The sequence below is a fragment of the Pieris napi genome, chromosome 11 (assembly GCF_905475465.1).
Source record: "Pieris napi chromosome 11, ilPieNapi1.2, whole genome shotgun sequence".
Classification (NCBI taxonomy): domain Eukaryota; kingdom Metazoa; phylum Arthropoda; class Insecta; order Lepidoptera; family Pieridae; genus Pieris; species Pieris napi.
The window spans coordinates 12,380,887-12,406,919 of record NC_062244.1 but is presented as its reverse complement, the minus strand read 5'-3'; the positions used below and the strand labels follow the sequence as shown (position 1 = coordinate 12,406,919).

The 26,033-nt window shown below is 35.6% G+C and overlaps 2 protein-coding genes across 3 annotated transcripts in view; one reads left to right on the top strand and one right to left on the bottom strand.

The window, feature by feature from the left end:
• The window catches only part of LOC125053818 (dorsal-ventral patterning protein Sog), a 77,740-nt gene extending 70,186 nt beyond the window's left edge, over positions 1-7,554 (top strand). For both annotated transcript variants that reach the window (XM_047655386.1, XM_047655387.1), the window contains 9 exons: positions 273-554; positions 1,392-1,566; positions 2,339-2,502; positions 2,939-3,148; positions 3,745-3,918; positions 4,856-4,976; positions 5,525-5,766; positions 6,035-6,214; positions 6,519-7,554. In XM_047655386.1, the coding sequence (XP_047511342.1) occupies positions 273-554; positions 1,392-1,566; positions 2,339-2,502; positions 2,939-3,148; positions 3,745-3,918; positions 4,856-4,976; positions 5,525-5,766; positions 6,035-6,214; positions 6,519-6,644 (1,674 nt within the window). In that variant the 3' untranslated portion in view covers positions 6,645-7,554. The remainder of the gene's footprint in view (positions 1-272; positions 555-1,391; positions 1,567-2,338; positions 2,503-2,938; positions 3,149-3,744; positions 3,919-4,855; positions 4,977-5,524; positions 5,767-6,034; positions 6,215-6,518) is intronic.
• Positions 7,555-13,289: 5,735 nt separating this feature from the next.
• Positions 13,290-22,605, bottom strand: LOC125053944 (serine--pyruvate aminotransferase, mitochondrial). The gene is made up of 8 exons (XM_047655576.1): positions 22,458-22,605; positions 20,404-20,557; positions 19,458-19,650; positions 18,091-18,256; positions 15,624-15,779; positions 15,179-15,271; positions 14,353-14,601; positions 13,290-13,582 (listed from the first exon to the last, which is right to left on the bottom strand). The coding sequence occupies exons 2-8, from the start codon at positions 20,545-20,547 to the stop codon at positions 13,429-13,431; spliced, it is 1,155 nt and encodes a 384-aa protein (XP_047511532.1). The 5' UTR covers positions 20,548-20,557; positions 22,458-22,605; the 3' UTR covers positions 13,290-13,428.
• Positions 22,606-26,033: the final 3,428 nt, after the last annotated feature.

Sequence of the window (26,033 nt, the reverse complement as noted above, 5' to 3'; positions counted from 1 at the left end):
TGTATATGGCGGCGGTGCAGTGTCGCAAAAGATAACACATCACACACACAACATAAATAAACTACCTATATGGTGGCAAAAGTGCATATATAAAAATACATTCTATTTAAAGAAATCTACTTTTTATTCCTTCCATAAAAAACGCCAATTTTATATCTGTAAGAACCTAATATAACCTAAAGTTAATACTAAATGATAAACTTTATTTCAATAAATCCAATGTTTAACGAAGTCAGATACATATTCCATTGAATTGGTTTTGTTTGTCACAGGTTCACAAGATGAGTAAACCCAGCTATGACTTTAACATTATCGAAGTATCTACACCTGTATCAGCTGCGGAACTAAGATCCCTAGCCAGAGGCAGGCTTCTGCTCTCAGTTGAAGCCATCTCTACTCCAGAGAGACGACTGACTGGAGTTGTCAGACAGAGAGCAGCTTGCGAGGTCTTCCATGCGCCTTTAATGGCTGAGCGGCTCTCGGCTGCCACCATACCTGAAGGACTGGCTCTTTTGTATATTGACAAGGAGGGCTCACTGGTTTATGATATACAGGTAATTAAGACTAGGACATCGTCGACGTCCAGTCACTTTCCGAGTGGCTTGATCTCTTAGCGTTGCGTAGAGATGTGGGGTCTCTCTGCATCTTCTACAGCATTTACCACGGAGAGTGTTGAGAGGAGTTGTTCGACCCTGCAGCGAAAAAATTATGAAATTCCACCCGTATTCCCTCGACGTCCGTCGTTCCACAACAGAGCGTTGCTTAAGGACAAATTCAAATAAATCAATTCAGGGTCCTTCAAGAAAAGAGCGTACTAATGCTTAAAAGGCCGGCAACGCACTTGGAAGCCCTCTGGCAATATTAGTGTCTCCGAACGGCGGTATCGCTGAACATCAGATGAGCCCTTGCCCATTTGTTACATTAAAAAATATTCCGAATGCGAATATTTATTAAGATTCTTCATGCAGGGATCACCAGTTATTAATATTAGATAACATCGTAAGTACTGCCATTACAACCTAGGTCTTGGTTGCAGATTTCTGTTTCTATTTGTGATGATTTGTTGATTGTAAGTAGTGATCAGCTATCTGTACACGTCTTCGATTTTTCAAAAGCGGCCTTCTCTCCATGTTTTAATTCATCGTATGAGCGACTCTTAATTGCTACCTCTGAGTTGAGAAGTGCACTCTTAAGCCACTAGGCCAACACAGCCTACTCTTAGTTAATAATAGATTTAAATTGTATTGTATTATTTACATAGAAATAACATAATTATTTATTTTATATGAAACTGAAATATTAATTATTGTTACTTTGCATAACAGCGAAATTCTTTAAAACCTTACATTATAACCTACATAGTTATCAATAAAAATAATACAATTTTCAAGGTGGACAATTTGAGTATAGCTGATCCAAAGATAACGTTGGTGGAAGAGCAGGGCAAGAGACACTCGCAAGTGGAAATTCTGGATACAAGAATGGGAGTGCTGGCCAGACCCAGTGCGAGGATTTTCCCCCCGCTCTATGAAGACCAGCTCGCTGTACATATAGGATCTGATACAGGTAATTATATAAGGTCGAATATGTAGAAGGAAGAGGGAAGAAAGTCATGAATACAGATTGGAAAAGGCTGGGGGTGGTATCTCATCCGTGAAGGGGTTCCCATCAATGGTGAAGGAAGTTACGATATACCTAAGGGTAACAATAAAAAAATATGCATAACAAATCTAAACTGTATATTCAACATTGTCAAGATTTAAAAAACCTTATTATTATGAATTATTTAAAATGTTTTATAAACCTTTTAAGAGCTACTTTTGAAAGCATATTAAATATTGCGATCTCATTTACAACTTCTCCATAAATATTATATTCATTAAATATTCTAACTAGCAATAAACATCCAACAGACAAAAATATATAATAATTGTTTTATTAACATTTATATTCTATTATTACCAAATCAACAAGAATCACGAAAAAACTCACAATTTGGTTAAAATTATTGAAATGTACTAATGTGTTAATGATTATGTGCCAGAAAGATTGGTTCGGTGGCCAATACACAATTTTATACTAAATAATTTCTGTATACATATTTCGTTTCGATAAATTCTTAGCAAGAATAAAACGTAAATCACAATCCGATTGAAACAAACCAGTAAGTCCATAAAAAAATGAGACGATCCACCTCATCAAAATTTACGAAACTAAAATTATGTATTTCCAACAATAGCATTATCTATGTGTATTTATACAAATTAGATCACAAAAACTTTTTAGTTTAAACGCCAAAAGTTGTGTAACGTCTCCAAAAAGGTTTTAATATCGATAGGTCCGCCGCTGCTGCGAGGTCGCTTATTGTCCCGCTCGTTGCCGGACGCGGCCGGGGCCGGTCCAGCCCTCTTGAAGCGGACGGACGCTCGACTCGCCCCTTCCACTATCGTCGCGGGTCTCGCCTGGGTCTCTGTTGATGCGTTGTGTGGAATTAATTATGAAGTAAGTTTTTAGAGGCTGCACTTACAACAAATTTCAATATCAGCGTAAAAGTGTTAAGGGAGTGTTCAAGTATTACGTAACGAAATTCCTTGTGTAAAACGTTGCGATGTGGGGCGAGGAATGAATTACGCGTTAATGGTAATATTTTGGACTTTCCAGTACACTACACCATATAATGGTAACTTTTAGGTATAAAGAGTCACTGGATGGTCACGAAACGTTTTACTATTGGGTACAGAAAAACGTAACGTCGCGTTACATGGGGGGGGGGGGGTCAATAATCTCCAAAAATTGCGTGACGTTATACTTGAACGCTCCCTATGGCATAAAACCATTAGGACTCAAGGTTTGAACCCGTGACGTCATCGTTGTGATCGGTGCTCTCAAGCACTAGATTAAATATGCTCGTCAATTTCTTCTAGTGGTACGATTTCAGGTTACAATAAACGGTTACAACGGTGGCTGGTCGTCGTGGCTGGAGAGTCACGCTCTCGGATCCTCCGCTCCGAGGGCTCTGGCGGGACAAGAAGGTTCAGTGCTGGAGCCGACTCCAGCGGAACTGTCAGCTTTGCACGCAGGCGCTGCGTATCTCAACGTACGCGCTGCGGAGAACGGCACTGAGTTTCTGCGCACGCGACTACCACAGGTTAGTTATAGGTGTCGCGTTGTAGAAGTATTCACGTAAAACCATTTTTTGAACCATTCAAAAACTAGGTACCAGAATTTATTAAAGTTATTCAGTATAACAACACAATTGAAACAGGTGCCGTTTGCAACCGCAACGCAAAACTAATTATGGACTTGACAAATCATTATAAATTTCACCCCACATAAATATAACTTGAGATACCTCCGCGGTATAGGGGGGAAATACCGCGTTGTATGGGGGACGGAAATCGCGTTATGTAAATTTAAAAATAAATAGCATTTCACTATTAAATAAGATTTTTGTTTAACGCTGCTAGAGAATGGAAAGAAGGTAAGGATACTAGATTTTCAAAATTTTTTGTATAATAAATGATTTTAAATAAATTTACACTCTGCCGTGACTGAAATACCCAGAAGAAACTTGTTTTGATTGATCTAAAATTTATTTAAAATCCGATGTCTGCCATTACCATTGGAGGATTACGATTAACAAAAATAATCTAGAAATAGTTGTCAAAATATATAATACTTTTTTTGGGTTTCATATGCAAAATAAATAACTACATATATTATATTGCAAACCACAATTTCCAGATAAGTGTGCCACCATCCTGTCTCCCCTCGGTGCCGTACGTCGTAGACAATGAGCTCAGCCCCGACTACCCTCCGCACGTCAACGTGCCTCCAGACAACTCCTTGTCCAACACCGCGTCGTGCTTCTACGCGGGTCGCTCTTATGAAGATGGCGCTCAGTGGATGGCCACCGAGGTTGGTCATATATTATTTTCTATATTCATATATTTATATTTTACTAGCTGAACAGGAAAACGTTGTTTTGCCATGTTATTTCTAGGAAACATTTTTTTTAGTTCAATAAAAATAACTATCTACAATAATAAAAGATAGAGGTTGATCGTAGAGGGGTGCAAATTAGGGGTTGTATATATTTTTGGACGCTGTATTTTTGGGGTGGACACCCCCGTATCACTTAGGGGTTTGAAAGCTAGATAGTAGCCGATTCTCAAACTTACTGAATATGCTATAAAAATTGAAAAGAATCGGTCACACGTCGGTCGGTCTGACACGAGAATTTTATATATTAGATTATTTTGACATTAAAGTGTTTGTTTAGTTGGATATAATACGGAACAATAAGGAACCCCTGGTTCGATTTGAAATAATGTTTTTGTGTTGAATAGCCATTTAGCCGGACACTACGATCGAAATGTTAATTGAATATGATTTTTAATTTGCCATAACCTTCAAAAGGCACGTGTATAAATTTGACAACCGTCGTACCTTTAGTTTGTGAGATGTAGTATTTTGAGTGCAGGAACTTTCGTTCGTTTAAAAAAAAAATCGCCTGTTAAAAAAGCATTGCCTTTTGGCGAAAAAATACTATTGTAGCCAAGGCTTTGCTTGATAAACGTTATTCGGATTCTGCTCCAGGAAAATCAACCGTTGAGTCGTTAGCCTATGAACATATCGTATCGTATGGGAAAAAGGACTTGATATTCTGGCTTCGTCAGAAATATGTTATATACAAATATATTTCGCAAAATTTACAATATATTTATATCCAACACACACAGTATACAGTATTCTTAACCTACATAGTATATTATAATAATGAAAAAATATATAATTATTAATAAATAGAAAATTAAAATAAATTTAAAAGTACATATTTATTATTGATTTTCAGTCCTGCCACATGTGCGGGTGTGTCCATGGCGCCCTTCGCTGTGACCCCGTCCGCTGTCCGGTCGTGGAGTGCGCCGCACCCACTATTCAGCCGCCAGGACAATGCTGCCCCATCTGTACAAGTAAGCAGCTCATTATTCATATTATTGAGTTCATCTTGAGATATTAAAGCGGAACTTACATACTTATGTCATCTATTATAAGCAAAGTTTGCAAGTGCATAATTGATTATATAACATGTTTGTTTACTGTTATGTTTATAAAAGAAATATATTATAAATTTGTAGTGTATGTATTTATATTTTATCACAGAAGAATTTGTTTTTGTAGGAACATTACCTTGTGTGGTGATGTGTCACCTTTTAAGCTTACAATAAAGCTATATTACATTTAACAATATAGTCCCTGTAATTTCCCGTTATACTGTCAGTTTTTCCTAGCTGTTTTTGAGATACATTATCGGACCTAGAGGCAGAATAAGTTTCACCTCGACGTCCGTTCTTAAAACGTACCAGTTCTTAAAACCGCGAGCCCTTTGGCAATGTGAGTGTTCATGGGCGTTATTACTTGATATCAGATGAGCCTTCCATCGGTTTGACCCCATGTTCTATAAAAACATACGTCTGAGATAACACCAATATATAAACTAATTTACTATTATTTAATTCAGACTCCACAACCGCCGTTTGGAATGAATCACACGGGTGTCACCTCGCGGGGCAGTACCACGCCCCAGGCTCCTCCTGGCATCCGTACTTGGTACCGGGGGGCTATGACACGTGTGCTGTCTGCACTTGCGAGTTTTCCACGCGACAAGTGAAGTGCCCCCGTGTCAAATGCCCCCTCTTGAAGTGCGCTGAGAAAGATGCCTATCGACCCGACAAGAAGTCTTGTTGCAGAGTTTGTCCAGTGGTAAGAAAGAAACAAACATTTATTTATATACCTCACCTTACACATAAAATGCAGGAACATAAGTGATTAGACAAGCGGCCTTATCGCTAACAAGCGATTTCTTTCAAGCAAACCTATTATGAAAAAATACTCAGGGTAGTAAAAGTGCGTTAATAATAAACTCATTCTCTTTTTGTTCTTTCATATTTATTTATGGTTTTAATTCATTTTGAGCTAACAATTACAATTTACAGATTACTAACATAGATAATTGTATTTGTTACTTCAGGTAAAAGAAAAGAAGTCCGACGAAGACACGTTGAAGGATCAAGGCACTCCGCGAACAGCGGAGGAAATATTGGCTGAAGGAGGATGCAAGTTCCCAGATGGGCCTTTACCCAACGGGAAGGAGGTCCATCCCTCCATACACTCACATGGAGAACAGAGATGTGTCACCTGCCGTTGCAAGGTAACCAACTCTGTTTAAAGCCATAAAAATCATCTCTTTTCATCACAGGGTAGACGCAATTTGATAGAAAGAGACGAAAGATTGCTTAGGTTTTAATTCAATTACTCAAAATCTCTCTATATATCCTTCTCCTGGAGGTGTGTATGAATTCCTCTTAAACGGCTGGACCGATTTGAATGATTCTTTTTTGTATGCGTTCAGGGAATGCTAATAATCCTAGCATTCCCTGACATCTATAAATATTATTTCTAGTAATATTTTGTTAGATTTTCGGTTTCCTAAATTAAATGAATAATTGTTTCAGGATGGCGAAGTGACCTGCGTACGTAAGCGTTGCAACCGAGCCGCGTGCGCACGAAGACGACGCGGCGACGCCTGTTGCGCTTGCACTCGACACCGCCGCCAACGCGCCCCACGTCCGCCCAGCTGAGCGCCTAAAACCCAACCGAGCTCAGCCGAGCGCCCAACTGGCGGAGCTCAGCCGAGCGCCCAGAGCTGAGCGTCGTCGTAGTGACCGGCTTCCTGCGCCGAGTACCTAGGCTGGGCCAAAGTGCTTATTTTAGACTGTTGCGCTCTGAGCGCTATAGACTGACTGTGCTTTACTCCCTACAAACATCTGATCCGTGTGATTCGTTTAGTGTCCTTTAGTGTATAAGCTGTTGGAATTCTGCATATGCAGTTTAACGGCCCGTTTAAACATCGGGTTAACCACTGTTTAAATACGTAACAAATTTGTAATCATTATAGACGGAAACGTCAAATGTATTTTAAAACTAAATAATTATATTGTAATAATCAGAATATCAACATTAATAAATAATTAATCAAATTTAGAAGCTTAGAAATCCTCAAATATTTGAAGTTCAAATTCTACTTATAGTCAGAAGTTTGTAGGAAGTGAAGTTTAAACACTTATTCGATGTTATAGGACGTTGCCGACTTAGCGCGTATTACCATTTCTACACCCACTAAGGTTTAACTTAAGACGTTAACCCCTAGTTCCTCGTGCTGACGGTTTGCACTATAATAACCGGCCGTTAAAGTGAACGGGGGGTTAACAGCTGATTTACTATGCAGGTTACGTTAAATAGCTTAAGTTCAAAGACTGATTTATACACGGTTAGCTATCCTTATATTTAGGTGTTTCCGGTAAAGTGTGTTTTGTTAATCACTGATTTAAAAAAAAATGGAATCATAAAAGCTCTATTGTTTTTGTTGTTCATAATAAAAGCTAAATTATCACTACAAATATTTCATATTCTCGTATTGCTATCGTAGATTGACAGATAAATGGTGTCATACGGTTTTTGAGCTTTATGTCAAAACGTATAGACACCGTAAAATTCACTCTTTTGATTTTCTTTTGATTCACTCGTCTAATGTCAAAAAACAAAACTCAGTTAATCACTTAGAATAACCCTGCTGACCCGTAAATAATGTGTAGTTATCCAAATGTCTGCTATTCCACTTAGCGCGAATTTGCGATAATTAATTGAAATGATATCAAACTTATCTTAAATTTTTCGATTCGTAAAATTTTCGATACATTCGTCAAATTTCACGATCTCTTCGTTAAATTTTACGATAAATTCATTAAATCTTTCCATAACTTCGTTAAATTTTACGATAAATTCGTTAAATTTTACCATAACTTCGTTAAATTTTAAGATAAATTCGTTATTACGATTAATATGCTTTTTCAATTCATAGATTTCCATACAATATACTACTAAAAGGTACGTTCACGTAACATTCGTGCTAAAGGAATCTGAAACGAAACCCTTTCGTATGGTCCGTTGTAACCCTTAAGTCGGCAATTGAGAGCGTCTTAGCGTAAGATGCGGCAGTCGGCCGCGCACTCGACTCATTGCCTCCAGGCGATTTACTTCCCACCGGTATTTAATTGGTTCATGCAGAAAATTATAGGCGCACGCAAGGCTCCAACAAATTGATGGACATAACTTTATACTGCTAACTAAATTTCTTATACGCAATAGAAACTAATTATTTAACCATGGTAACAGACATGTCAGCGAACGTTTTAAAGACTCTGGCTTATACAGTAGATTCACAACACAGATTAAAAATGTCGCCAGCTTAAATTTCAGCTTTTCGTTGGCATTTCTATTAAATAACAAGCATTATATAGAAAGTTTTAGTTCCATCAATTTCTGGGGCGTCTTGTTCAGCAAACAGAGCGCGGTCGATGTATAGATGTGCCATATTTTCTTTATGTAAATAATAAATTATTCTATGTTTTATTTAAGAATCTTGTGAATAACTTTCGACATCGAATCGATGTAGGCTTTATTGGAATCATCACAATTGGATTCAACTTGACAAACTCGAAGCAATACTCGAGTTGTGGAGCCATTTTTATTCAGATCCAAGTAATTTATTGCGCATTTGCTTACTGTGTAACGCAGTTGTTTTGCTAAAATATTACGTTATTTAATCCATCTGTGTTAGGGTTTCACAGTCGAGTAAGCTAAGTATGACTCCGGAATGTCAGCGGTGACATGAGTCGTACTCGGCGCTGTCTCGATTGTGTCACCCTTAGCGTCTTTAAGTATTAATGAATGTTGGCCAGAGCTTGTAAATAGTTTTAATTGGAATTAAGATATACTTAAGTTTTATGTTTAAGCAAGCTAGTCGAATATGTTGATGTGATGGAATCGTCTGTCGTTAGATTACGCCTTTACGGCATTATTATTAAGACATTGCCAAAAAATTTTAAATTTTTTTCTATGTCGTGTTTGTGGGATCTAGTCCGTCGAAATTATGTGGTCACGTGGTCACTGTGTATTGTAGGATACCGATCAGACATGAGTTATTTGGTGTTATTTTAATTGTCTAACACGTAGAGTAACCCCAGGGCTTGCGAATAACATAACTAATGTCCTAATAGGGTTCGATATTGTGCTTGTATCGCATTGTTTTTATATTATAGTTAAAATCTTCCTCTAGGTGTATTGTGGGAAGAGATATGTTATACAATTTTCGGCTTCTTTGTTAAATATACATATCAGGTAAACTGCATAATGGCTGTTAAAACGGCTCGATATATATCCAACATTGTTTTACTATGAAATAAATTGTCCAATACAAAATTATCTTTTATTTCCGACTACAACAATTCCTTCAACAATTCTGGCAACAGGAGACGCGCTTGATGTTCATTGACACTTACACTGCTAGAAGGCTCGCCAGTGTGTTGCCGGCCTTTTGAGAATTGATACGCCCTTTATGTGAAGGACCCAAAGACGAATTGGTCTGGAAATACTTTAGTGGGCAACTGGTTTCTCATAGTTGTGGTGAGCGCCAAAAAGTGCCTTAAATAACGCCTAGTTGTCAACGACTGAGGTCGATACTCTTAATGCTAGAGGGCTCGCGAGTGCGTTGCCGACCTTTTAAGATTTTAGTTAGTATACTTTTTCCTTGAAGGACCCTGAGTCGAAGCGGTTCGGAATGTGATAAATATACTATCACATAGCTAATAATAATACATTTTATTACATTGAATTATGTATGAAACTACTTGATCTTGCTATAGACCCAAAAAAAAACTTAAAGTTTGCAGCATTTGTTCGTTACGGAAAAATTGTACTTTAAAATTCGCATTTTAAAATAGCGAATGTAAATTTTCTTCCATAAGATTGCGTGTAATTAACATGCAAACCCGTACTTGTGAAATGTTAGCGTCAAAAAGACCTTGCATTTAATATATGATGCATGCTCGCATGCAAATGAAAAACGTGCAAGAAAACATGAACCTATAATGCACTGAAATGAATTATATAAATGCATTTGCCGAGATTAACTGAAGGACTTCTTAAGATATCTAGTATTATTGGTAATCGGCCAAGCACTCATCAGGTAGGCAATAATAATAAGGAAATGCTAAATTTCGGTATTGGGGTCGCACCGTAAAAAATGACAACATTAGCAACTACGAAATTGACATGCGTATTCAAAATAAGTACACTGAAAATGGCCATTTTTAGTTTACTTTTTCAGTGTTTAGAATTGGCCAGTTAGAAACATTGCCAATGAAAACTTTTTTGAATTTCAATTTTAGAACTCTTTGGTAATCTAATGTAGTATATTGCATTCATTTGTCATTTGTTTTTGCGAATTGGCGGCAAATGTAAAACTCTTGTTACACGTGAAATGGACGTAACGCGAGAAAATTTACGCAAAATAATTTATTATGACTTTCGTTGTGGGCTTACTCAACAACAAAGCTATGGTTGGCTGCGATTAGCATTTCTTAATGAAGCCCGATCTCGTGCCACTATTTAACGAGTTTAAGCGTGGACGTAGAATCGTATCAGCAGATACGGGCAAGCCTTGGCATTGGTATGAGTCAAGTTAAAAAAATATTACACGAACAATTAGGAGTCGGTAAGCTTTGTACCAGATGTATTCACCATACTTTAACTGACGACCAGAAACACCTTCGCATGGACTGGTGTCGCCAAATATTAGATAAGTTCAACGGAGGTGACTCAAATGCTGTATTTGACATCGTCGCAGGTGATGAAAGCTGGATATATGGCTACGAACCCAAAACTAAAGATAGAATTCGAGGTGTTCGCTTTACGAGCCCTGAAGATGCGGGGAATGCGTACGAAAATGCCATAGAAGAGTCCCCTAAGGAAGAATAGGCCCACTGCTTTTTTCAGTGGTTCCATCTTAGCGACGATGTGTAGAGAGGAACAGAGATTACTTCGAAAAACAATAAAAGTATTGGAAACCTTCTACATTAAGCCGTTTTTAATTTGGAGGACGAGTGGCGAGTCCGAAAAAATGCCAAAATAGGAAAGTTGGTAGACCAGCCCAACATTATGGGCGCAGCATACAAGGCGTACAAGGCAGCTATACAAGACGCATTGCTATGAGGCGCCCCCTATAGCTCTATAATCGTAATATAAGATGATTTTAAAATGTACTTAGAAAAGATTATTGGATAGCAGAGGGTTTCTGTTAATTTTATAAAAACAACTTAATTGTATAATACTGTATGTATTAAGTTGTTAATACTTTTTTAATATTTTTAGTTGAAATATGGCCATACCAATAATATATAAATAAAACAGTGGCACCTTTTTAGGTCTGGGCCTCAGATTTCTGTATCAGCTTCATGATCAGTTGTTAATCTAATAGGCAAGTAGGTGATCAGCCTCCTGTGCCTGACACACGCCGTCGACTTTTTGTGTTTTTGGAAAGCCGGTTTCCTCACGACGTTTTACCGTCCGAGAGAATGTTTAAATGCGCACATAGAAAGAAAGTCCATTGGTGCACAGCCGCAGATCGAACCTACGATCTCAGGGATGAGAGTCGCGTGCTGAAACCACTAGGCCAACACTGCTCTATGGTCATACATAAACTGTAAATAAATAAAATATCGGGAACCTGGGATCTTATTACAGAAAAACCTACAAACTAAGGTCTTTTGATGCTTTTTATGTTCAGAGTGTTTATTATTGTAGGTGTAATGAGGTTTGAAAATTGCGTTGAAATAATCCCACATTCACACATCAACCATAAACATTGTTTTCGCCAGTATTGCACAATTTACAAACAGTTCACTCTATCTGTTTTAATAACAAGTTAATGTTTCGCGGAAATATATTCGGTGTGACCGATATTCCAGTGAAGTTTGGTTACCGGAATCGGGTTAATGTTTAGATTTAGTGCTAATAGGGTGGCTGTAAATTTGCAACAATGTTCTGGTGCTATCGGATGGCACATTTGGCAAGCCCGCCTCGCTCCGGGCGCACGCCACTTGCCAGTACTTAACGCGGTTTCACAATTGTTTTTATGTAAAAACGCAAATATGTTGGCTTGTTTTTGTAGCTTTTATTTAGCGGTTTCTATAACGGACTGAATTGTTTCGCGCCGTTTGTGGCATTCATAACCCATGACCTCTCCGATGAAATAATACAGCTGGCCTCCTAAGATTATACGGGATACAGTGGACCCGTTTCGAATGCATCTGCAAAGTTTCTTGGTAGATGGATTCTAATGCAATAAAAATTTTCATGAAAGTAAACTTCTTTAAACCTAAGTCATCCTTAAAGTTATCAGGTGCAAAGCACATCTACGAGTATATATAATAATATAAAGAATAACATTAATTCGTTAAATTTGATGCGCATGAGCAGTCAGAAAGACAGTGAATGTAGACGATGAGAAAACTGTAGTAGCCTAGTCTTGTAGTAGTTTATACGTTTGGGTTAAATATTAAAAAAAAACATAGCGCCCTTCGCGGTTACTTTGAAGGCTAAGAATTACAAATCTTTGACAATTATACGTAGGTGTTCTACACTGTGCCTTTATTTTACAAATATTACATTGGTGGTTTGTGGGTCTTGCATAAATACCATCGCGCTTACCGATTAAAAGTTTAGATTTTAAATTTGTTGTCGACAAGCGAAGTGGCTGTTCTAATATTTTACAGCCAAAAACATTTGGCGTAGCTGATGTCCGGTCCTATCGTGAAAACTTTAATATAGCTTTAGCTGTTTTACAGTCACCCCACATTTTTCTTGCTTGCATTCTATGTATCTTTATGTCGCTTTGCGTTCCAAGATTAGAGTCTGGTTGAACATACGATTTTCAACCCTCATTTTGTCTGGACTGCGTCCACCAACGTAACTTTCAACAATTAACGTAAAAAAGTAATAAGCAAGTGCGGGCGTGCAGGAAAACTTTCTGAAGTCGATAAGTCTTAGATGCAAAAAATCAACGACGTAAAGGAAAATGATGACACAAAACCAGAAATGTCTCGTTCGAGATCGGACAACTTTTACTTAATACTTAATTGTTGACTTATTAGTCATTTTAACTAAAGGCTTATACCATTTCAAAAGTCCTAATAGACATTTAGTGGGAACACAACACAGCCGAATTAGGTAGAACGTAATTAATCATTTTAATTGATTTTTCCTTTCGTTTGAATCTTTTTGTTAATTTTGTATTCCAACTTTTGGTATATGTTTAGTTTAATTGTTTTTTGTTGTGCATCATTTATATGAGCTGTGTAGGATTACGAAATAAATATTTGTGTCAATACTTTGAAAAAAATCTTTAATAAAAATAAAATTACCCTAGTAAATTTTATCATTGGATATTATACATTTATAGTTACAATTTAAAGAATATAAAAATGATATACCCAAACAATAAAGGTATATACGTCGAAACAGGTGTTAGATTTTGCTCTTCACGACATTCCGTGTCGCATCAACCATAGCTTGGACAACCTTAGTAACGACATCTTCATTGGAGTTGACACCCATTATCCCAATTCGTAGTGCCTTTCCTACTGTTGGTCCCAAGCCTCCGAAGATAACGATACCATGTCTGCAAATTAATGATATTAAAAAGATTTGTGATTGAAATGAGAGTAGAATTAAGCCCCTTCGTGGAAAGTAGGCCACACAGGGCCGATCATTCTTTAAATGTAATGCACATCTTAGTATTTTTTTGTGCTTATTTACTGAACTATGTTACTGTATTTTGTGATAATAATAAGTCAAGCTATTTATAATTTATCAAACTTATGGGCCAAACTCGCTAAAAAAGCACTTTCACTTTAAAAATTTAATCACCTTCCCCTTGAAAGCGTTACACGACAGTGATCTTTAACTTCTAGGAAGGTGTTTAAATATTTTTATAGCCATGGCGTAACAATTTTTTTAATATAACGCGGTGCAACGTGCAGGCACCCACGGCCGTGTTGGATCCCTCGGTATATACACGCAAGTTTTTTTTATATGTTTTGAACAATTTTGGATGCTTCTTTACAGTCATAACTGCTTCAAAGATATACAAACTTGGTACTGTCAAAATACCGAGTTCGTAAAAAACTGTGAATCCTTGACCCAACACCGACGTCTTGTATCAGGCACAGGCTGATCACCTACTCACATATTCAAAAAAAAGTGAGTAACAGATAGAGACATCTGAGCTAAGACCAAAGATTGGCACAGCTGTTTTTAATTGTATGTGTAATACTTCACTAGTGTTTGCGCTCCCACTATAACGTCTCCTACTGGACAGTCTCAATAAAGATAGATTATCCTCCATAGCTTTAAACTTAATTAAAAAAACATATAGAGCTTGTAACTTACTTGTATCTAATATGATTCATAAAATCCTGATCAACACAACCTTTTGGTACTTTAACTGTAGTAACTGTAGCAAGTCTATCTTCAGGTTTTGGTATGAGAAATTCAAATCCATAGTGGGTTAGCATTTTGTGAAATAAAGCGGTTGTTTGAGCATGACGTGACCAAGCTTTTGGCAATGTTTCATTTGAAAGCTCAATAAGGCAACGGCGCAATGCCCAAATTAGTGGAGGGCTTAAAGTGTGATGGTAACTGAAAACAAAAATACTTTAACAAAGAAGAACGTTCAACAAAAATGGTTCTAATCGTTTAATTTTTGTGTCTATTATTCTTTTAATTATATTGTTAAATTTTTTAACGTTTTTATTAAAATCTATCGTGATTTTATAGCTTTCAGGTTGTTGTAAAACAAAAAACTTGGCGATTAAAAAGAATGGGGGAAGTTTATTGTCAGTTCTTCTCTTCCGTTCTACGCCCTTGATTTGAGAACTGGTAGTAAATGTAAAATAGAAGCATTAAATGTATATTTCTTTTTTGACGTTCATAAGTGTACATTGTGTTAACTATATAAATAAATGATTTTGACTTTTAAATGATAATTATACATATATGGGAATTATTTTCATAACTACGTTAGAGATAATTATAATTTGATAACTTATGCTTCATCTAAATACTTTTATACAAAAACCATAGAGTGGCGTTCATAGCGTCGTTTTGATCTGTGATCATATTAAAAATGTGTTATTAATAAATTTTTTATTAATTTATTCTTATATATTTATATAAATTAATTTAATTTACCATTTTTAGTCCTACTTTAACTTACTTTTTACTCTTCTCGAAGCAATTCCATTGTTTCGCGATTAATTTTACATCGAAGTAGAAGGCTGGCTCGTGTGTGCGTCTGTTTATCTTTTGCCTGAAAATTAATAAACGTTTTTATAAATGAATTTCCCAACCTGGGTGACTCTTTTTCTTGATATTACATCCATTTCCGATTAAATTAATTAAGTTCGGATGAGTTTCAATTTAAGACGTATAATCCGAAAAATATAATACTCACTGAATTAATATTTATAAGAGTCATGTAGCATATATATGTACTAGCATAATTTGCAATAAAATAATATTGCGGGTATAAATTAGATCAAACTGCACACGGTGGGCAAATTTGATTGAAAGCGGTTAAGAATAGGAGTCCAAGGGGACAAACAACGTGACGCGTAATTTATATATGTTAAGATATAGCATTAAAAAAAAATTAAACATACTGTGCTAATTCGCTGAATGCCACTGGAGTGATACCTGCAGGTCCACTAAGAGCTTTTTGTGTTGACGTATATACTGCGTCTACTCCCCACTCATCCATCAAAAATGGTACAGCACCCAATGACACCACAGTGTCTACCAGCAAAAGAGTTCCGTATCTGAAAAAAAAAAGATTTAAAAATTATTAATTTCACTTGTTTGAAAAAAATAAGAAAATAGAAAACACTATTACAGTTATTTTCGAGTTCAATTTGTTACTAAGAACAACTTCTTCTCTCTAAAGGCTACGTTAGTAAAATATTTAAAAACAATATAAGATTTAATTGTAAATTACAGTCCTGAAATTTGTGTAGAACGTCACAAAGACGTTAAAATAAACAATTAAATTAATTATAAGCTCTGAAATTCATACGCACCCTTCAGTACCAGGAAATGGCAAAATACGTATATGTAAATAAAGTATGTGTAAACTGGAAAAGATGAGGAAAAGTCAACGCAAACTTTTCATGCGTTTTTCATAATTTATGTTAAAGCGAACTCATTAAGTAATGAAACAGGGAAAGCACGCGGCGTCTGTACTACATAAAATATCAACGCACTTGGAAGGTTTCAAAGCAAGGAGGTATTTATTTTGATACTAGCCGCCCGCCCAAGGTTTGTATGACACTTACTCAGCTTTGAGGCGTGTAAGATAAAGCTTATTTTTTATGTAATTAATATTCATTAAGAACCTTTATAATTATCTAACTCTGGGATGTAGGCTTGTAACAAAAAGCCATAATCCACGTTGGCCCAATAAATTTATATATTAAGTAAGTCAAAAACATTTATTCATATAGGTAACACAATGTTCGTCAGAAAAATAAATATACATTAAATGCTTCTAATTTTACGTTTACTGCCAGTTTCAAATCAAGGATGTAGAACGGAACAGAATTACTAGTTTTTTGTTTTACACGTTTGTAAGGAGCTGCAACCATTACACCATGTTTCACATGACATCTTAAGTAATAAATAATAAATTAATAACAAAGATTTGTCCTCTATCAGCAGGAGGCATGGTGAAATAGGAGCACGCACTTACATTCTCGTGGGAACATCACGCAAATACATAGTCGAAACAACTAACATCACCGCATACACACACGAATTCAAGTACGACCAGTCACAAGTATATAATATCATTTAGACACATGCCAATATCGTTTAAGTTTACCTTCATGAGTGCGTAAAGAAAGAAAATGTTTAACAGTACAAAACTGGGCTTTGAAAACATGACCTTAGTGCTACGAAATACAAACTCAAATTACCATATATAAGCGAGAAATTATGTAATAATAAAATTTTACAAGAACGAAAAACTAGTCTAAAGTCAAAGAACATAAATAAAAGAACAACGTTCAGGTACAATTTTAATGTTTATTTTTAACTGCCATTATTTTCAGCGGTATGCTAATTGCGGTATCTTGAGAACTTGTAATTAAAGGAGTTTTAACCAGAGTTTTAAAGAGCGTAAAAAAAATGAAGTCATGGCTGGATGGGGATGTAATTAAATTGTTCCGGACCTGTGTCTCGTTTAAGCTTGGCTTATCGAATAGTTTTGCCGCTGAACTTTTTTGAGTTTGGAAGTGCACTCACAATTTCCTGTGACAGTTAACGTAGTTGGTGAACTTGGATGATCAATTAGTCTGAACTTGCAATGTCAGAATTTGTACTACTGATGATTCTGATGCTTGTATGATTAGGAGAAGAAAATGGTAGAACTTATTTTTAAAGTAATTAGATTTATGATATATCCACAGATATAACAGAATATTTTGTCTTACACTCCTATAACTATTGAGTAATGCAATCCATATATTAAACACTGTGTTTTAGTTAAATTATTAGATGTAATGAATATTTCTGTAAAATGTATAGCAAAAAATTCATGATCGTCTTGAAATTTATTTATTTATTTTCTTTTGTCCATAACCAACTCTCATTAATTTTTTTTCTAAAACAGACATTAAAAAAAAAACTGCAATCAAAACAGGGATCAAAGGGATCGCAACTCATACGATAGCTTTTTGAACGAACCTAAAAATATTCGACAACCAAGTGACAATTTTTATTTCTAAAAAACAAGTCATCAAATGTTTTGAATTAATATACGAATACTATTGCAAATTACTTTTACTTTTATACATACATGTTTCTCATAGTCTAAACCTTCCCTGAACTTCCACAAATATTTCAAGATCAACATTAGCTAAATCGGTCCAGCCATTCTCGATTTAGCGAGACAAACGAACAGCGTTTCTTATATCAACGGTACAAATCCAATGACAGATGTCAAATGTTGTGTGACATTTACTTAAAATATATAATATATTAGTACTTATATAAATTATAATGTATTGACGATTTAGTAACGATGTTTATTCTATTTGTGACACAGATAATGTTTAATAAGATATTTGTACTTACTTATGGCACATATCACCAAGGCCCTCCAGTCTCTGAATGGTGCCCGTAGAAGAATCTCCATGAGTGATGAAAAGCGCTGTTGGACGATAATTCTTCAACGCTGCTTCTAATTGCTCGAAACTAAATGTTGCGTTGAAGGGAACTTCGGTAATATGCGTAGGGATTCCTGGTAAAGTATAACTAGTTAAGTATAAATTTAGTCACCAAAATAAAGGATCTCCTGGATCTAGATTTGCCCAGAGGTTTGCAATTTCAGATAAAGGTATTAATAACTAGAAAGAAAATCAAGGCCCAAAATACAATTTTATTTATACTACAGAGGACCCCCGGTAATCGGACTATTGAGTACTGCCTAAGACGCCCTATAGTCCGTATTTTTTTTACAAAAGAGTACCTTGTAATAGAATAAATAACAGATCCAATGATTCTATATGTTACTTCATTATGTATGTCAAATGTAGTCAATTAAACAACAAAATAGAGAGACCCGTGTCGGATTACAGAGGGGTGCCGGATTAGACACGGGCTGGATTACCGGTGGTCCACTGTATTGATAATAAATTTTACATTTAATTTAATTTATTTTTATTATTAAATTTTTGCCAAAGATTAAACTAAAAATATAATAGTAAGTAATCTCCAAAATCACATGGTTACGAAAGGACTAAGTTTCTGCATCTGTTTCATGATCATTTGTCAATCTAATAGGCAAGTAGGTAATCGGCCTCCTGTGCCTGACACACGCCGTCGACTTTTTGGGTCTAAGGCAAGCCGGTTTCCTCACGACGTTTTACCGTCCATGCGAATGTTTAAATGCGCACATAGGAAGAAAGTCCATTGGTGCACAACCGCGGATCGAACCTACGACCTCAGGGATGAAAGTCGCACACTGAAGCCACTAGGCCAGCACTGCTCTATGGCCATACATAAACTGTAAATACCTCTAGATATCTGACAAGCTTTTTTTTGAGCATTTCTCTTCTTCCTCATAATTAGATACCTATATATATATATTAACGACTCATTAACTATAAGATTAGCTTTTACTTTTCTCTTATTAATTATTGTTTTTTTTAAGATTTTAGTTTAGTATTGTATAATTCTAGTGTGACATGTAATATTTTTGTTAATTATTACATTTCCTCAGTAGATATTTTTTATTTTTACATACGAGGGTAGTCTGGAAGTAATAGCTTGTAAGCATTAAAACCGCCGTTGCCTAATAACTTATGTAACCTGCTTTGTTATATGAATGTTTAAGGAAACGAAGTCTAAAGAAATAAATACTATAGGATATTATAAATTGTATTGGGAGCGGAATTAATACGGAAAATTCGTAGCTATAATTCGCCTAATAATAGCCTTACCATGCTTGTAAGCAATTGTTTCCGCTCTCAGGTCCCAAATACCTCTTTTAGCTATCAAAAGGGTATCATTGGGGCCAAGGAGGTTGGTTATGATTGTCTCCATACCACTGTGCCCCGAACCACTCATGGCGAGAATGAGTTCCGACTTCGTTTGAAATGCATACTTGAGACCAGTTCTAATATCTGACATTACCTGAAAGACAATCAGCTCGTTAATAATAAATGAAATCAATGGTGCTAAAATCTTTTTAGGTCTGGGCCTCAGATTTCTGTATCTGTTTCATGATCATTTGGTAATCTAATAGGCAAGTAGGTGATCAGCCTTCTGTGCCTGACACACACCGTTGACTTTTTGGGTCTACGGCAAGCCGGTTTCCTCGCGATGTTTTCCTTCATCGTTCGAGCGAATGTTAAATGCGCACATAGAAAGAAAGTCCATTGGTGTACAGCCGAGGATCGAACCTACAGCCTCACGCGCATGAGAGTCTCACGCTGAAGCCACTAGGCCAACACTGGTCGTTAATAATAGCTTAAGAAAAAACTATACTTGTTACAGATACAGCCAGCCTGTGTTTGAATAAGAATTTTCGTCGATAATATGTTTGCATTTTGTTATAATAATTGATGTGTACAAATGAACCGTCTCGGTGTTCATAGTTTAATTTTGTTCTTAATATACCATGTATATAACGTTCCAAAGTCTTAACATGTGTGTGGGCGGATATTTTTCATTGGTTTAGACTTATTACCAACGTTTAAAAGTTTATTGCCAGTTCTTCTCTTTCGATCTACGCCCTTGATTTGAGAACTGGCAGTAAATGTAAAATTAGAAGCATTTAATGTGTCTTTATTGACGTTCATATGTGAACACTGTGTGACCTTAATGGATAAATGAATTTGAATTAGCGAGACCGACCGAATGATAACATAAAATAAGTTAACTTACATTAAAATAATCATCACAAATCGGAGAGAGCACTGGTTTCGTCAAATCCTTTCGGACTGAGGGTAATATGTTGCTGGGGCCGGGACCACATAAGAGCAGTTCTTGTTCATCACGATCTTCGAATTGAGGAGGTGGAACCAACATTGTTTTATGTCTGTAAGAATATTAGTTGATTAATTTATCTTCCATCTTAGATCAACATATGTCGTTTATATATTTTATAAGATATAACCCTTATCATTATATATACAATTCTACTGTACGTGTGTATGTCACTGAACTCCTAAACGGCTGGACCAATTTGAAAGAATTTTTCGTATGCGTTTAGGTGGCGCCCTGGATGGTTAAGAACACAAATCAGCCCGGCAGATGGCGTTGCAGTAGGTATTTAGGTTATTTTTCTATACGGCAAATAAACAGCTGGTATATATGAAAATCTTCTGTGCATGCGTTCGTAGTTAAACCCCTAAACAGCTGGACAGATTTTAATGAAATTTTTTATGTGTTCAAGAGGAGTAGAGAAAAATTTACGTTATTAGATTTTTTTGTATGTAAGACGTGTGTACAGGACAACGTCTGTCGGATCTATATTAGCTACTTAGTATATTATAAATTACTAATTAACGTATCATATCCAAACATAATTGCGTCAAGGTTGCAATTTATCACCTTTGCACATGACATTACAATCAATGTCCAAATACATGATCATAAGCAGAACACCGGACCTTTTCATGCAACTTCTACAGAACAATCAGACCGTGGAGAAACTTGTCTCAAAAATAAGCACAGTAATTGATGAAACGGAGGACTACAGCATCGAGATCCGTTGTAGAGAAGAACAAGCGAGAAACGTCTTTTTGAAACTAAAAAATAAATTTGTGACAGGCGCCTGAATGAACAGCACGTGTTGGACGATATTACATCTTCTATGAGCTGCTCTATGGCGTAGAATCTTGGACACTGACAGATACTGTGTTCAAAAAACTTGTAGAATGTAGATTATGCTTGGACAGACCGCATAGTAGGTACATCGGACCGTACTGGACAGAGTGCAGAAGAAGAAAGTAAAGGAAATTTGAATAATGCGGACCCGTCTTATTTAACACCAAAAAATACGAGCTCCTTCAACTATCCAGCCTAAGCAAGGTGGCAGGTAGAAGGAGACCTGGCCGCTTACGCACTTCTTGGTTCAAGAATCTTACGCAAAGGTTTGTTCGTTCAAAGTAGCCATTATGATCGCCAACCTTTGAAAGGAGATGTCACTTCAAGAAGAAATGACACAGTTGAATTCTTATAACACATTATGAGAGTTCAACTGTGACATTTCCGTATACAATAAAACATTCTACGTCAAACATTTTGTTTATTCCACTTAACGTCATCTAACTTTAAAATTGACAAAGCGATAAGATGTGAACTTTAGTTCAAAGTGATATTTGATAAGACATGAGACGCGAGGCTCAAATGCAATGTTCGTACAAATTGATTCCAATACCATCGCGACGAAGATCTTCCCGAGGGACAACGATCGCTGTATGGATTTTGTAGACAAGCGAAAACTGATTTCTAACGCTGGGCGAAATAGTATTGCAAATAATATTGACAAAATATATGAAATACAAATGCCTTAGTGTAATTCGTTCCAGTTCACTGTTCACAAAAATCGTTGTATGTAATCAAAACATTAATTAAAGTAAGAAAAGCATGATAATTGCCAATTCTAAAGTGATTATTTAAATTACGAAAACAAATTGTCGAAGTCAAGTAGAAATTCATTTAATATCTATAATTTGAGCTGTATGTTTATTATATAAAAGCTTGATCAAGTTTAATGATTGAAGAAAACAATCAAATTTGTTTTCGTAATTTAATAACCCATTTTCTCGATCACATTTACAATTAGTTTCAATTCAATAAAATTGAGCGTAGCTATTTAATATAATATTTCTTATTTATTGACTGACTACGCTTTGTCTAATAATTAAATAGATTATATTTATGCCCTTTTAAAAATAATATAAAAGGGCATAAACATAATATTTTTTACTTACGCAAAGAACAGATTTACACTTTAATGTTAGTTTATTTGATAAGAAGTAACTACTTTACAACCGTCTGACACCAGTGAAAATTATTACTAAACGATAACCCAGAACACTCAGTCTTGAAGTTAATTATCGCACTACCAGTAATTTGAACCCGTATATTTTTAATACATTCATTAATGTTGTGCAACCTAATCATTGTTCATTAAATATAAATAGTGCGTACCTCGCGTTTTCACCAACGTTATTGCCATCGCAACATGTTAAATAGGCTCATGATCGACTGGAGTGTTTGAAAATTGTTCACAACAATTTTTTTAAATTAGAAATCATAGTGCGTCTAACAAATAGCTTGTGTATATCCCATTTGGTCCGTTGTGCCTAAAGTCCTGGCTCATTATACCAGCCTAGCTCCTTCCAGAAGCTCAGGAGTTTCCTAAGTTCATTGGTTCTTCTTCATCAATAAATGCTTCAAGAGTAGTCTGCTTCGATTTCAGAGTCATCAATGGGAGACCCGGTGTTGCGAAGTTATGATTCTGCTGATTTTTCTGAGCTGTAGGCGTGTTGATTTGGGTAAACAAACAGCTTATATAAGCCTAGTTATAGAAACCAACGGGTGGTTAACTAAGGAAACTCGGTTTTAAAGTTTATTACCCTCTTTTATTTCTCTCCTGATAATACTAATATTAAGCGGTCGTATGTACCAAGGAATTAATGGGATCCCCATCGTATCATCCCTATATATAACAGACCGGCTCAGACAATTTACTATGATTACTTAGCATACATATATTATTCATCCATAATGGTAAAAAAAATAGTTTATTATTAATTACGTGTTATAATAATTTTCTTTTTCATTTAAACACGTTTCTATTTCAATCTTCTTTTAGGTATCTGTGTGCCCTTTTTTGGCAAAGGCCTCCTATCCCGGCATTCCTCTCTGCTATGTACCACCTGCTGTTTCTTTAATTTGGTACAGCCACCTTCTAAGTTGTCTTCCTCCATTTTGTTTTCTGTACCTTGGGCACTACTTTTTTGCTCCACTTTTCTGTCCCTCTTGCCCATGTGCCCTGCCCATTTCCACTTATGTTTATTTTTATTGTAACATCTGATACCTTAGTTGCTTTTCTTAAAGTTGCAATCTTTATCTATTGTTTGCTTTCCTATCAAACATCGTTCTATCGATTAAGATATAAGAGCAGGTCAAAAATTTAAGAATTTTTAACAGAAAGAACGAGGATCTCCTCGCTACTCCTTTAGCAGATGGTTCCGTAAACATCAAATCTGGATGTATGATCTAGGGTCTATACCACCTGTTCTTCGTTATATCTTTTTGCATCTGAATTGGAGCTCTTAATAGTAGAATAAAAACAAATGTCATCTGTTATAAGAAAATTTAAACTAGATAAAATATTAACTAAATTTGATGGAATCGGTAGGTACTTATCCCGCTAACCTTGGATCGACATAATTTCTTTGCTCATTCAAATCTGTAACCATAGCGATACCGATTCTGAGGGTTTTTGTTGTGCAATAACGATTTTAGTATATTATTATTTTTATTCTGATATTTTAGTTTATGTTTAAATATGTTTAGTAGCTTCGCGCGGTACTAAACATTAATATCAGAATAAAAAACGTTACAGAGGTCCAGCGTCTTTTCGATCTGCTACTTTTAATTGCTCAGTGAATATAATAGGCTATCTCGCTCTTACAACTTCATTACTAACATTGATGAGAGTATCGATATATTTTACAACAATCTTACAACTTACCGTAACTTTGTTTATCACCCTCTTAATGAGTTTTAGTTATTATTTTATTTTTTATTTTTTTTGCGGTTGCTTGTTTATTTTTTCCAATGCTAGCTTGCTTATGAAATAATATAATGTATGTATCTGTAAAACTTGAAATGTCATATTTTCTTGTATAAATATAATACGTATATGCATACAAATTATTTTAAAACTTACAAATACATAAATAAATCTACTTCCTGACTTTTTGACAATACTCAGATTCAGATATGTGTCTCTGGGCTAGGAGCAATCACTGGCAATCACTTCGGGCAATTAAGATATGTCACATTTTCCTGGAAAAGTTATGGAAAAATATAGTGAAATGCGAATGGACTCGCTAAGTGCATTACTCGATTTAAGATGCATGGTACTGTGACCATTATTTTTACAGTTCGTTTAGTCGAGGACGTGGTCTATGGTATGGTAAAAGAATTTAGGGTGTAGGCGGAACTCCTATTTATAGTAAAAATACCATTTAACGTTTACACTAGCAAAACATTGTATTTTACGAATTCTTTGACTATTGGATTCTGTTTATCAATGGAATGTATATTATAATTATGATTACCTATACTGATAATATGTATATAGAAGGAAGTGTTAAATTAATACTGTGGCAAAAAAACGCTGTATATATTATTATTGAAATAGTTGAATGTTGAGGGATATTGTTCGATGTGGTGAAACTAAAGATTTTAATGCAACCAAATCCTTCTTAATGGTATTTTGATATATTTATAGAATCGCATTTTAATTGATTTATTTAAAAAGTTATTATTTTTATTTATTTATTAACACTTCGTTGCAGAAACATATTACAATTGATATAATAAAATGAAAAGGGGGGCAACTGGCGGCCTTATCGCTTTCGAGCTATCTCTTCCAGGTTCTCTTCAATATGATCCATCAACGCTTGCTTTTGCAAAGGTGTCCTATCACTGAGTTCGCAGGTTCAACCCCAAGCTGTGCACCAATGGAGTTTTTATGTTGTTTTTAACAATCGCCCGTACAGTGATGAGAAATATCGTGAAGAAATCGGTATGCTTTAGACCTAAAAAGTACAGTTTGTATAGGCGCAGAAGGCCACCTACTTGCCAATTAAAAACATCTTTACGAAACAGAGGTCTTAATAAACCAGACCATATGTTATTGTGGTTTTCAGTACGTTTGAAATGGGAGTTTGTCGGTGTGAATTTTCTATTTGTACGTACGTTATAAAATACCAGTGAAATCCGTAATGACTCTTAGCTGTTCCGAAAGGCTTGAGGTTTTTGCATAGTAATGAGAAAACTTAATATTGTAAAGAACTTTTTAAAAATATCGTGAAGAGGTAAAAGCCCTCTATTTTTAAATAGTATAGGAAATTTGTCACTTTAGGGAAATACAGAAAACATATAGATGGGTATAAGCACTTGATTTAAGAATCATATTTCATAGATAGTGCCTATTTAGATCGAATGCTTATCTCAAAACTATATTTTGTTGCATAACAAACAGTACAAGTACCAATGGCGCTACCACCTTTTTAGGTCTGAGCCTCAGATTTTTTCATCTTTTTCATGATCAATTGTCAATCTAATAGGCAAGTTGGCGATCAGCCTCCTGTGCCTGACACACGCCGGCGACTTTAGGGCAACTCGATTTCCTCACGATATTTTCCTTCACCGTTCGAGCGAATGGTAAATGCGATTTTTTTTATACTCTAACCTACTAATATAATATTTAGGACAATATTGTAACTATCACAATGCTAATCATATGTAGATACTTATTGACGAAC